Here is a 14,295-nt window from a genome sequence, read left to right on the forward strand (position 1 = left end):
AGAGATAATGCGAGGAAAGAGGATCTAAACGCCTCACTGAGACCAATAAAGTTGATTATTTTCTCTGACGTTTGTTCCTGAAGTCTCCCTCAAGTTTACTCCTTCACTACGGTTTCTCCACTTAAGATGACACGTTTGATTGGCAGCTGAAAAATAGAGGATCGGCCCCTCCTGTGGACACTGCCGAATCCATTGTGTAGTAAAACAAATCAAGTACAGAGCAGTGGCTGTGCACTGGTGGCTGGGAAAACGGGTAGATCGGACCAATGATGCCGTTAAATACAGGAGAATTTCGAGAGGGTAGTCTAAATGAAAAGGGGAAACACGTAGGTTAACGTGACCAGATTTTCAAAAACCAAAACCGGCCCCCCCTTTCTGTGATTGGTAATAATAAAATTGTAAAACGAGTGCATGATTAAAGGAAAATTGTGATGCACTTGGCCAATTCATGACTAACTTGTGTCAGTGTAGTCACATTTTCTTTATGTTTTGGTGATTTTTAAGCAGCTTTTCTGTATTTTACCTAAACAAATGACAATTTATGCTTCTCTTTGCTGTAGCAGGGATCAAATTGGTCAAAAATATTGACACCAGGGACATGTCTTGTATAAAACTGAGACAAATCTAGTCTGACTCATCAGCCAGTTTCACTTAATCTGACCTTGCAGCATTAGGATTCGTTCGCTCACTTTTTTATCTAACAAATCGCTGATATTTGGTCATGACGTATGTAATGCGCCAAATCCCGTAGGAAGAAGGGCAATAATGTCTTTCCCCTTAAAGGTTGTATGGAGTTTCAAATTGTCAATGAAAGTTTAAAATACCATGACAAAGATGCAGCAGCTTTGTAATTATGATGACAAAAAAATAAATAAAAGAATGAAAATCTATCAACTGTGGACATAGTGAGGCCAGATAAACATCAGCCAATAGACAACAAGGCTCCCTCTTTATCTATTGGCTGTTAGGTTGTCAATCAAACTCCCACCATTTCTAGTGTAACTGACTCGCCGGCGCGCGGGGATTATGTGGTTTATGCAGCGGTTCTTAGAGGCTTTTTTCCAACTGTCGCTTCCTCGCAATTCGCACAAACTTTGTTCCGATTGCAGATGAGAATCCACGACCAGTTCGCCGCAAAAGAAAGTCAATTTTTGAGGTCGCTGAAAGAAGAAGAGAAGGGGAAAAGGAGCAAAACCAAAAAGAGGTGATTCTTGGAGATTCCTTCCAGCGATGGCGCGACTGAAGCAGACGAAGGGTCTACGTAGGGACGCGTCGGTTGCTAAATTACTTATTATTAAATTATAACAGCTAAATTATTTCTAGACAGGTCACTTCAACAGTAATTCTGAATGGCTGTAAACAAGCGTGATTTCTAGAGTAAGGAGGCGGGAGGAGGTGTTTTTACTGAGGGAGCTGTGGAGGAGAAAGGTGGTGTCATGTATGCATAAGGACTGTCGCTGTATTTCTCTTCCCTTAAACATTCTCTTTGTTCCGGCTTTAAATCCTCAATCTCGGGAATCGTTGCCAACACAGAATGTGTTTTCATCTACATCCATCTTGACCGTTTTGTTTACTGTTGTGCTGTACCACAAAAGGGACCCAGACAGGCGCTTGAGTTTGACGTCATGGCTTCACAGCTCATCTCTGATTGGCCGGTGCGCGGTCTACAACTTCAGGGGCTCTTGCAAACGGTCAAGTGTATTCCGATTCCTGACCTAGTTGCGGGAGAGAAATGAAATTGAGCGGAGGCACTAGGTGGCACCAGCCTGGCTAAGACAAATCAATGTTTTTTATAAATTTGATGGTATAAGGGACACAGGGCTCAAAACTGGGACTGTCCCGGGTACATAGACACGTCTGGTCACCCTAAACTAGGTCTAAAAGCTCAAAAAGTCGATGTTACACGATAGGTCCACTTTAACACCACAGGTCAAGTAATGTTTTTGTTCTTTTTCTGCAAAATGATCTGAATTATTGCAACATTAACTTAATTCCGCACAATAGATGAAGCAAAGCAATGACATTTCCATGGAGACAAGCGGGCGTACTCTCCACCAAGAAAAGTTCCATAGTGCACCTTTTAAAAAATACAATAATTTGATCATATGACTCTTTTGTCTGTCCTTTCTAGCATTCCCACATTCCCCTTTCACTTATTTTCTATGGACCAACGCCAGAACCAGCCCTCCACCCAAACGCACGTTATCTGTTTTAAGCTGCACACGAGGTTCTCTTTAACTATCTGTCAGAGCAACTTCCTCATTCCCTCGGGTCAACTCTTGCTCCGCTGACGTAGCAAATTTCTGAGGCATGCCGGGTGTCTCAGGTCAAATCCAAGACAAAAACTCCATAGAAACGTCTCCTTGTGCTGAGTGAATAAGCGGAATGCGCACGGACCAAGCTGTGCGCAAAGCCACAAGTCTGGAAGTAACCGTAGTCGTAAGCCATATTTAGCCCCAGTTTGTTGCCTCTTCGCGGGGATAGTCTGTCAGCAGTCTCGGGGTGATTAGATTTCGGCTCCTAATCATTTAATCTTATTTGAAGGAGCTTATTCCTGGCGCGTTTCCCACTATGTTGGTTAGAGTGAGCAGATTTTTTTGCAAAAATATTCAGATATATTGTTATTTATTACTGATAAACGCCCAAAATAAAACTAAGAAATGTAATAATTCCCCCAGTTAAATCCCCTCTCAGCTGCACAGAGGCATAAACACGTGTCAGTTTGACTAAGGTGAACAGGAAGTCAAGGCCGATGCGCTTTCAAAATAAAATGGTCATGGGTCGTAATAGAAAAATGGAGATGAACATTATGCCATTACATTGTCGGTGGATATATGTGTGATTAATACAGCTTATAAAATTAGAGAAAGGATATCCATAGATCTGTTTTTCATGTTTGATTTAATGTCGGTGTAATTATGCTGCAGTACAACCAACAGCGCTTGGCACTTCTCAGTTTTTTCTGGTACCAGGACTTAAATTATACCTCATTTTTGGTACTAGCGCCTGAGGGATACTTTTCATCATCATATAGACCAGGGGTATACATATTTTATGATGCAACCCACAGCCCATCTCCTAAAATGTGCATTCAGTGCCAGCGAAAGGCAAAAGTGAGGACTGCGGCGTGACGACCGTAGTTTTGTGAGGATTCATGTGGTTCAGAGGGACGTAGTCAAGGCAGGGGGCAATTGTTGTCAAGGCGGCGCCCTAACTATAAAGCGATGCGGGAAACACTGCCACCCCACCCCAGTCACTTGTGAATATTAATGAGCTGAGCCTTCCTTGTAGCCGAGCCACACAAATTGCATGAATTTACTCGTCCATAACCCTGCACTGAACAGAACGTCCCATATCGAAACAGTTCAGCACGAATACATGTACCATTGCACCCCTAATATTTTCTCCTGTTTACTGATTTAGTCCTGGTTTAGACTTTGCTGGTGAAGCCTTTTTGTATTTTGTGTTATTTCCAGGACCGACTTGGCTTCAAAACAAGACGTATTCTTTAAGTAACAATTTTAGGTTTTTCAGTGCCAGTAGTCCTCAAACCTTTTATTCGGTAAACTGGTACCCAACCCAAGACCCAGCTAGAAGACTTTTTTAGGAATTTTGGAAGTAGTTTGAAATTCCAGCTATCTCCGATAATATTGTACATGTTTTTAGTTGATTTGGAAACCAGCCAGACAAACAAACTCTACAAAGACAGGTGTCATCAGGAATCAAACCAGGGACCTGCTAGTCACTCAGGTACACTTTTTATTTTTTCTACAGCCGATACAACTTAAATTTACCTTGAAACTGTGGCAATCAGTTTGTTATAGCAGTGTCAATAAATGTGTTTTTTTTTTTTGTCTTCAAAACATGTTTTTTTAATAATAATAATAATAATAATAATAATAATAAATTAATTACACATAATAATTAAAAAATATTAAAAATTATTATTATTATTATTATTATATATTATTATTATTATTATTATTTAATAATAATAATAATAATAATAATAATAATAATGTGTTTTTGTTTTTTTTTTGCTTGTCTTGCCTTGCCTTGCTAGCATCATAATTACAGTAATCATTTTGAAGTCTTTGTTTTGCAAGTTTCAAATAAGTCTCAAGTCTTTGACCTCAAGTCTGGATTAAGTCTGAAGTCAAATACAGCCAAGTCCAAGTCGAGTCTCGAGTCACTGGCCCCATAAGTCAAGTCCAAGTCGTCTGCTTTGAGCTTCAAGTCATTTTTTTATATAAGAGTCGTAGAAATTAATTTATTTAAACAGTGGGAAGAGGAACCATGAGAACTGTTACTTCAATAAAAATATGACTAGAAGTAGAAGTAAAATTATATTGCTAAAAAAACTTAAATTTACCTTGAAACCCTTGCATTCAGTTTACTTTACCAGTGTCAATTATTGTCCATTTTGAGTTTTATTTTTAAACAACCGTGCACCGGAAACTCAGTGCGTATTGATCGGTATTGACTTTTGTGCGCGCAGCTCCGATTGTGAAACGCTCCGTCTCTTTGCAGCTGCACATCTTTCACTCTCCACCACCAACCCCACACGGCACGCGGAGGAGACTTGTCGCTTCCATTTCCCACAAGTCAATTCGCTTCTCGCCACTTTTTACGCGCTCCTCTTTTTACGCGCCATCATGAGCATCCCTCGGCGGCACCGCTAGAGCCCCGGCACCCGAGACGACCACCACGGAGAGAGAGAATAGGAGGAGGTAGCGGAGGAGGAGGCTGCGGGGACAGGGGGAAGATGCCTCATGGCTCGCCCCATCCTCGGCATCACCAGTCGCGGGCACTAACGCAGCCAGCATGCCGCGGTTCGGAGCCACATGGACGGTCGCCCTGCTGCTCGTAGTGGTACTTGGAGGAACCTTTCTTTTCTGCGAGTATCTTATTTACTTCCCCACCATCTTCCAGTGCTCGTGGCCCGTCGTGAGCCATGGCCGCGGGGGAAACGACGTGGACGGTCCCCGGGGAGGCGATGCGTCCGAACCGGTGCGAGCCATGGTGCTGTCCGATACCCACCTCCTAGGGGCCGTAGGCGGGCACTGGTTTGACAAGCTCCGGAGGTAAAAAATTGCAATGTTTTTATGTGGTTTTACGCGCTGTCAACACTCACTGTAACTCGCTATTGTTGTTGTTTAGAGAATGGCAGATGGAAAGAGCATTTCAAACAGCTTTGTGGCTATTAAAACCAGAAATCGTGTTCATTCTTGGTGACATCTTCGACGAAGGCAAGTGGAGCTCGCAAAAGGTAAATATCAAACCCAAAAATGTAAGAAAACCTAGCATGGATTGGCTGAATGCTGCCTTTGTGTCTGTGGCGAGGATGAGGAGGAGAATAATGATGAAGATAGGCGCAAAGACATGTATTTTAGCTTAAAAAACAAACCCAACCACGCGCTGCCATCCACTCCATCGTGGCACTGCAGTTGTAGGCTACCATCCGCGTACACAAACATGCCTGCATCATGTCAGAACAAAAGAAACAAGATGGAAGGGCAAAAAATTTATACAGAAATCCCACTGACCAACCCGGGCTTTCAATACCTTCTTTGTTTCCAGAACTGGCGAGGCAGATTACAATACATGGACTTCAAATGCAACATCTTGTATTTATAGTACATCTTGTTGCCATGTGATCCCACCTATAGTCTGGCATCACTTGATATGCAGAGAGGGTTGTCATGCCAGTCATATGCACAGGCTGTCCACATTCGGTTCAGTTTTCATCATAAAATGCGTCTAAACGTCACATTTAAACGTGGATAGCTTCGTGATTCTGTTACTGCTGAGGCAACCCTCCACTTCCTTCTTCCTTTGTTTACTGGTGAAATGTCACATTCGCTTTGCCGTGTACATAGTGTTAAGCTGTTTACATATAGAAGCTGTCTAAAGGGTAAGAGATGCTATTATTTCTGGTTAGTGTTGCACCGCTCTGTCTACCTAGTCTTTTGTTTTTCCACCTTATACCTATACATATATGAAACTGTATCATTAGGCTATTTAAACAAAAGTAAACACCATTTTTCTTTGGGTATTGGGTTGCCAAAAGTATCAAAAATCAGATTCTAATCAATTCTGAAACTAGACACTTATTTGAGCAGGTGTTGATACTAAAAAGTCACATTTACAGCACAGAAATGAGCCTTTCCTGAAGCTTTAGAATGATTTTGAGCTGTATTAGAACAAGTATAAAAGCACAAAGACTTGACTTCCTATTGTCTAAAGAAAGAGTGTTTTTTTATTATCATCATGGTATAGAATCTGTATTTAGTATCGATTAAATCAAGCTTGAAATCTTAATATTGTGACAAAACTAGTCCATGTCATAATACAGTTCCTATTATTTTATACAAATCACAATTATTTCAATATTATGTTTGCTTAAAACTACACCGCGTAACATTTTAGTAAAAAATTATTCATATTTTTGTAGAAATATAAACCCTTTTTCAGTATTTATTGCATTAAAAAACACTGAAAAACATCCATACTGTGAGCAGGCTTGCATCTCCACAAACCTGACTCTTATTTGGTCTCCTATGGCTATAAAACTCCACAATATGTCATAAAACACATCTATTTCTATGGACAAAGTAGTGTAGGTTTTAACTTTCTTTCAATTTCCCGTTGACGCGCCTCTTTCCGAAAGTTACACGGTGTCGCTTTAAGATTTTTAGGACATTATTCATATTATATAGCCGGTATGTTTAGTCATAACCATGTAGTTGCCCTTACAATGACGTTATAATTAAAGTTACAAAACCAGTCGAACGAGGTTGTCCAGAAATCTGCTTCCTCTTTCACACGGACTATCAAAGTGAATTAACAATGTGATTTTTTTAGGACTACATTTTACGCAAATCCGCACATCAGCGTTATGTTAAATAGCAAAGTAAACAGTGTATTTACATTGACAGTTTGCCTATAGTTTATTGGCAGCTGTTTATGGTTATAATTTGCGATAAATACACTTAAATTAGACTTTTTATTTATTATATCTATACATAAATATCAAACTGTCTATAATGGAGTGTTGTCATGATGCAAATATTTCTCGACACGCTTTCTTTAGACAATAGAATGTGATTTTCAGCATTAAATCATAGTAGTTTCTTTTATTTTTTCATGTGGTCTTGGGTTTATACTAGTCTATGTGCTCTTATACTTGTTCTGATACAGTTTTAAGTGTAAAAATTAACTCCAAGTAGCTGTAGTTATTTTAGTAAATCCTCCATCTGCTTTCCAAACTAGTATTTTAAATATTTATGTACATAAGATTAAATCACAGGTGTATTTCTTAAGATGCACAAGTCATGTTTCACAGCGTTGTTCATATGAAAGGCTGAGGTGTTCTCATAGTGACTGTTTCGACCAATCAGAGCGGAGACAGTGAACGAGGGCCGTGATTGGACGATACAGAGACATGGGGTAACACTAGATGCGTGGTGTACATTTTACAAGGGAATGAGTTTGATAAAGGAATACAGTGTAAAAATGTAAGCTTTCACTGCTCAATTTTAGTACAGTTTGAAATGAACCAAATAAAATACAAGATAATAAGAATTAAGCAGATATGACTGAATCTCAGTTTAACCAGGACAAAACTGGGACTAAACTCAGGAACTAGGGCTGTCAAAAGTATCAAAAATAAGATACTAATCGATGCTAAAACTAGTATTGAAACTAAATACTAATTTGAGCAGATATCAGTACTAAAAAAGTCGCATTCACAGGACAGAAGTGAACCTTTCCTGAACTTTAGAATGATTTTGAGCTGTATTTGTACAAATATAAGAGGACGTAGACTAGTATACGCCCATGGACCACTATGGAACCTACCTGGATTACACAGATATAAAACCACACGTTAATATATAAGAAAAAACTATTATCTAATGTTGAAAATCACATTATATTGTCTAAAGAGAGGGTGTTTTTTTATTTTCATTGTGGTACCATAATCAGTTTCTATTATCAAGTATCCTATTCCTTATTGTCAAAATCAAGTTTGAAATTTTAGTATCGTGACAACACTAATCCCGGAACCAAACCTAGACTAAACCAGGACTAAACCAGGACCAGAACAAGACTAAACCAAGGACTACATCAGAGCTAAACAGGCACAGAAAATTATTTAGTCATAAAATGCTTATTATAATATTTATTACACTTCATTACATTTCACTGTTTTTAAAATGTTTACAAATGAGATTTTAATAGCAAATTAGACATGAATACTGACAGATTAAAAAGCAATTAAAACTAATATGTCCTAACAATACAATGGCCAGAAGTACAGTAAGTAAAAAAAAAAATTAAAAAAATCTTCAAAATGTAAAGGTGCACTATGTATCTTTTCAGGTGTGGGTATGACACTTTGTCTTCATGGAGATGTTAATGCTTTATCTGGCATAACATGGCTAAACTACGGTGATTGTATTTTTTTCAATAATAGGTGGTTTTTTTAATTGTTGAGCAGGGTCGCCTCTTTACAGATCTTACATGTAACTTGACCTGGTGGGGTTTCTTGCTTTTATCCAAAGTTGTATTGGCACGTCAAGTTGTAGTTGAGTGAATGTAATGAAATTCTATTGTTTTTTAGTATACTTTTATTAGCCTGATTCATCAACCGATATCACTTCGTAGAAACCGTCTGAACTCGCAGTGTTAGAATTTGTTCGCTCGACAGTAGGCGGGTACTTTTTATCATTTAACCAATCGCTGCTATTTGGTCGTGACGTATGTAATGCGCCTCTAACGGGGATAACTGGTATAGTAAAGGTTGTATGGAGGATTTTTTTTTTGTTTCAAATTGTCATTGAAAGTTTAAAATACCATTACAGAGACACAGCAGCCTTGAAATTATGATGACCAACAAAGAAAAGAATGAAAATCTATGAACTGTGGATGTAGTGAGGCCAGATAAACATCAGCCAATAGAAAACGAGGCTCCCTCTTTATCTATTGGCTGTTAGGTTGTCAATCAAACTCCCTACGTTTCTAGTGTAACTGACTCGCCGGCGTGCGGGGATTACGTGGTTTATGCAGCGGTTCTTAGAGGTTTTTTCAAACTGTCGCTTCCTCGCATTTCGCACAAAGTTTGTTGAGATGGCAGACGAGAATCCACGACCAGTTCGCCGCAAAAGAACGTCTGGTTTTTGAAGTCGCTGAAAGAAGAAGAGAAGGGGAAAAGGAGCGAAGACAAACTGAGGTGATTCTTGGAGATCTCTTCCAGCGATGGCGCGGCTGAAGCAGACGAAGGGTCTAAAAACTGATGCATCGGTCGCTAAATTATTTCTAGACAGGAAACTTCAACAGTAATTCTGAACGCACACTGGCTGTAAACAAGCGTGATTTCTAGAGTAAAGAGGCAGGAGGAGATGTTTCTACTGAGGGAGCTGTGGAGGAAGAAGGTGGTGCACAACATTTGAAAAAGGACTGTCACTGTATTTCACTTCCCTTAAAAAATCCTCTATACAACCTTTAAGCTTTTCCCAAATCCCATAGGAAGAAGGGCAATAATGTCTTTACCCTTGATAAAATTCACAAACATTCTCTTTCTTCCGGCTTTAAATCCTTGATCTCTGGAATCGTTGACAACACTGAATATATGTCTCTTCGCTGATTGTCTGGTGCCTGAACTTGCACTTCTGTGTTTTTTGTGAACCGTCTATTGTATTCTGATTCCTGACCTAGTCACTGGAGAGAAATGAAACTGAGCGGAGGCACTAGGTGGCACCAGCCTGGCTATACTTTTGTATGAGTTAATCACATTTCTATCAAATTAATCAACACATGCATGGGGACAAGCAGGAAGTTCACCTGCCACCACAAAAATGTACTCATATACAATAACAATTCATTACATTCACTCAGCTACAACTAGAGATGTGTCAATACAGTGTTCTTTAGCTTCAATACCAATATCAATACTTTGGCTTTAAGTAGTTCTTGATACCCAATATTAACCGATACCAGAGTAGAGACTGAGAATGGTGTTTTTTTTAGTAGAAAATGGATCCAGTTGTGTTATGTAACTGTGATTTATCCTGCAAGTAACTACTGAAGTACTCAAGGGACTAATATCTGATCCAGGATCGGCCCCGATATCGATACCAGTATCAGTAACCACAGCCCATCCCTCCTCTTTTAAGTACAAACCATATCTATTAGTTCATTAAGTATGGAGAGCTTGTAATAGCATTATTCAGTCTGGATTAAAGCTTTGAATTTTGCACATTTCGTGACACGTTTTTCAAAAGTGTCACTCTCTTTAGCTTGATAGAAATGCCTTCAGAAACTAATTAGCGTTGACGAGCGGGGGGAGGGGGGGGTGAGCTATGTCGCTAATTAAAGGAGCACGAGGGAAGCACAAACACTGTAAAAAAAATAAATAAATAACGACTCTGATTTAATCACCAGTCTCCGAGGTGCAGCCAGAGAGAGACACGCAGGTGCACAATTCTATGTAGTGATCGAAGAGTGTCCCAGATGAGCACCCGTAGAGGCCCCGTGTAACCCGCGGAGACGGTTATAATGAGACACCGTAGAGAGATAGCTGTACTAGCTGAGGGATGTTTATTCTACGCTAAGGTTGGACTATTTTGTAAGAAGTGATTTCTTGTGGCTCGCATTTTAATTTGCGATTCGATTTGCGAGATTTAGCTCACAGTGCACATTTGAAACAAGTCCAACAGCATTAACATTCAAGACAAGACTGAGATATGAGCTGTTAAACTAATACAAGAAGCTCATGCAGGGTTAGCAGCTTCTATAAATATGAAAATAAGACCAGTTGGAGACATATAGATTTGTTTGCCTATCCCTAAATCAAATTAAAGAGGCCAAATTACACTATTTTTCTGATCTATGCTATAATGTTGTTTCCTCTTCACAAACATAAGTGGAGTTGTGTTTTGTTTTGTTTCATTCACACATATTTAACACTCTCATATCCTGCATGAGGCTGTATTCTTCTCTCAAAGAAAAGCGAGTGCTCCCTGCTTCCTGCTCAAACAATGTATGTGTGTGTGTATTAGGGCAGGGTATCATTAAGAAGTTGCCGATACGATACATACTGCGATACATAGGCCACGATACGATACATATCTCAATACAGTGCACTTTCGATTCACTACAATATGTTTCAAATCGATTCGATATGGTTCAGTAAAAAATAAAGGCTAAATCATGGCTGTGACACTAAAAGTCTTTGTTAAACCACTTCTTGTGCAAAGTTCATATGAAACACAAACATTTTAATCATCAAAACAGTGAAAATGTCAAATGTGTCGCATAAATGAGTTGCATTCCACTAAACAAGCAACAAACTGTAGCCTGATTCATCCTCACAGCGTTAGGATGCGTTCGCTCGACGGTAGGCGGGTACTTTTTAGCATTTAATCAGTTGCTGCTATTTGGTCGTGACGCATGTAATGTGCAGCTATCGGGGCTAACTGGTATATTAAGCTTTTCCCAAATCCCATAGGAAGAAGGGTAATAACGTCTTTCTCCTTGATAAAATTCACCAAACATTCTCTTTGTTCGGGCTTTAAATCCTCGATCTCGGGAATCGTTGCCAGAATATATGACTCTTCGCTAACTGACTGGTGACCGAACGCACACTTCCGGGGTTTTTGCAAACTGTCTAATGTATTTTGATTCCTGACCTAGTCTATGGAGAGAAATTAAATTAAGCGGAGGCACTAGGTGGCGCCAGCCTGGCTAACAAAACTGTAGACCTGTAACAAAATAATTTAGTAAAATAAACCAAAAAATACTCTTGGTGATATATCGATACATCAGCCCACGATATCAATACTGTATCATCACATCAAACGATATGATATATATTGATATTTTCATATTTTTGCACACCCGTACTGTGTATCTGTATGTATATGTAAGATTCTCCATGGAAATGACAATGCTTTGCCTAAAATGTTCCACAGTATGATATTAAATGTATCTATCTTGTCCAGATTCAATTACAGTGAAAAACATGCTTTTTTTACTGTGCTAGTTTCCATGAACGTAGATCAATTTAATTTAATACTGTGGAGCGTTCCAGGCAAAGCAGTGATATGTCTCATTTAAAAAATGCAGATCTCACTAATTGCAACACAAAATGTTGTAGCATACATAATGAGAAATAAAGAGATAAAGATATATTGCCTAATCTGTCCTCTGTGTGTCTCCTTTAGCACTGGGAGGACGATGTGCGCCGTTTCCACAGGATGTTCAGACACTCCCCGGACACTGAGCTTGTGGTGCTGGTCGGAAATCACGATATCGGATTTCACTACGAGTAAGACTCACCCCGACAAAGTAACTCAGACTTAAGTAAGACTGAACCTGACTATCTAACACAGACTTATCCCAACCATAACTAACTCAGACTTTTCCTAACTCAGACTTATCCTAACCATAGCCACCCCAGAATAACTAACCCAGATTTATCTTAAACATAATTAACCCAGACTTATCTGAATAATAACTAACCCAGACGTATCCTAACTCAGACCTAACCTAACCATAATTAACCCAGACTTATCCTAATCCAGACTTATCCTAACCATAACTAACTCAGACTTATCCTAACCATAATTAACCCAGACTTATCTTAAACATAATTAACCCAGAGTTATCCTAACCCAGACTTACCCTAACCATAACTAACTCAGACTTATCCTAACCATAATTAACCCAGAGTTATCCTAACCCAGACTTATCCTAACCATAATTAACCCAGACTTATCCTAACCCAGACTTACCCTAACCATAACTAACTCAGACTTATCCTAACCATAATTAACCCAGAGTTATCCTAACCCAGACTTATCTTAAACATAATTAACCCAGACTTATCCTAACCCAGACTTACCCTAACCATAACTAACTCAGACTTATCCTAACCAAAACTAACCCGGACTTATTCTAACCATAATTAACTCAGACGTATCCTAACCCAGACTTATCTGAACCATAACTAACCCAGACTTATCCTAACCATAACTAACCCAGACTTATCCTAACTAAACTAAACTAAACTATAGACTTGGTTGGTTGACATATCAGTACGATATTTGGACTTTTTTGCATATTTTAGCACGTTTCTTATGACACACTGCTGAGAAGTGTCCTTTTAAATCCAAGTGTTGTCTCCAAATCATTAGTATTACCAACACAACAATAAGTACCATCAAGTCTTAAAATAACACATAAAACTAGTTCTCCTCTGAGCAGCTGCTTAAGAATTCTCTCCCCCTAAAATCCCATCTGAATGAAACCTGAGCGTGATACCAGAGTGAGTAAAAGCTCTGCTGCGCTGTGCTGTGGAGCTGTAAATAAAAGAAACAGACTTTGGCCGAGTTGTGTAACTGTTGATTATGGCATTACTTACGAATGCTGATAAGTGACGCACAAAAATTCAAATCAGACATTTTCTATTATTACTGGTACCACTTAGAAATATAATTATGAAGTAACAGCGGTGTGAAAGAAGTGTCCTTATTTTATTTTATTATTATTTTAAACAGTTTCCTCATCTCCAAAATGTCTACACAACGTTTTCCATATCACATTTTATAATTGGGATTTCAATTATCACGATATTTAAATACAAAAAGTGAAAATAAAACTAATATGGATGCTTCTTCTGTCCCTAAAAACTAATCTAATCTACATGCCACAGAATATTGCTGATAAAATACATTTCGTTTATCCATACTTTCTCTATATGTTAATTTTGTAGTAATTTAGAGTAATTGTGATTATAATTTTTGCCATATTTGTGCAGCGCTGTCACTATGTTAGAGAGTTTATTGGCAGAGGGCAGTACATGATTAAAGGACAGACAATTTAACTAAATGCTAAGAAACCAAACTACAATTATAGCCTACAGATCATGTTCAGTATTTTTATGAAAGATGGGATTTTTCGTTGCCATTGCAGACACAGTTGGTCAATAAACTGACGATATTTTTGGGATGATATTAAGACTGATTTTGGTGATTTAGTGGCTTATGTAATTTAAACTTACCTCAAATTCCCCCCAGGCCCTTGTTTACCATCATATTAAAGTATTAATATAAAGTTTTGTGTGTACTTTTAGGCAGCAAATCGACCAAAACAAAATATCTGAGTGATATTTAAAAGTGCACCGTGGAACTTTTTGGCTGGGGATCTGTCACCTGCTTGTTCCTGTGGATGTGTCATTGCTCTGCATGAAATGTTCCACAGTATGACATTAAACAGCTCTATTTTACAGGTGGT

The 14,295-nt window shown here is 38.8% G+C and overlaps 1 protein-coding gene across 2 annotated transcripts in view; it reads left to right on the forward strand.

Annotated features, from left to right (window-relative positions):
* Nucleotides 1-4,515: 4,515 nt before the first annotated feature.
* mppe1 (metallophosphoesterase 1) overlaps nucleotides 4,516-14,295 on the forward strand; it is a 31,941-nt gene continuing 22,161 nt past the window's right edge. Inside the window, exons 1-3 of one of the 2 annotated variants that reach the window (XM_055151884.1) lie at nucleotides 4,516-5,084; nucleotides 5,161-5,269; nucleotides 12,225-12,328. In XM_055151884.1, coding sequence (XP_055007859.1) covers nucleotides 4,825-5,084; nucleotides 5,161-5,269; nucleotides 12,225-12,328 — 473 coding nt within the window. In that variant the 5' untranslated portion in view covers nucleotides 4,516-4,824. The remainder of the gene's footprint in view (nucleotides 5,085-5,160; nucleotides 5,270-12,224; nucleotides 12,329-14,295) is intronic. The other variant, XM_020941030.2, reaches the window with a different exon arrangement.

The sequence above is a fragment of the Boleophthalmus pectinirostris genome, unplaced genomic scaffold, assembly GCF_026225935.1.
Source record: "Boleophthalmus pectinirostris isolate CB_2022bp ecotype Guang Dong unplaced genomic scaffold, ASM2622593v1 HiC_scaffold_16, whole genome shotgun sequence".
Taxonomy (NCBI): domain Eukaryota; kingdom Metazoa; phylum Chordata; class Actinopteri; order Gobiiformes; family Gobiidae; genus Boleophthalmus; species Boleophthalmus pectinirostris.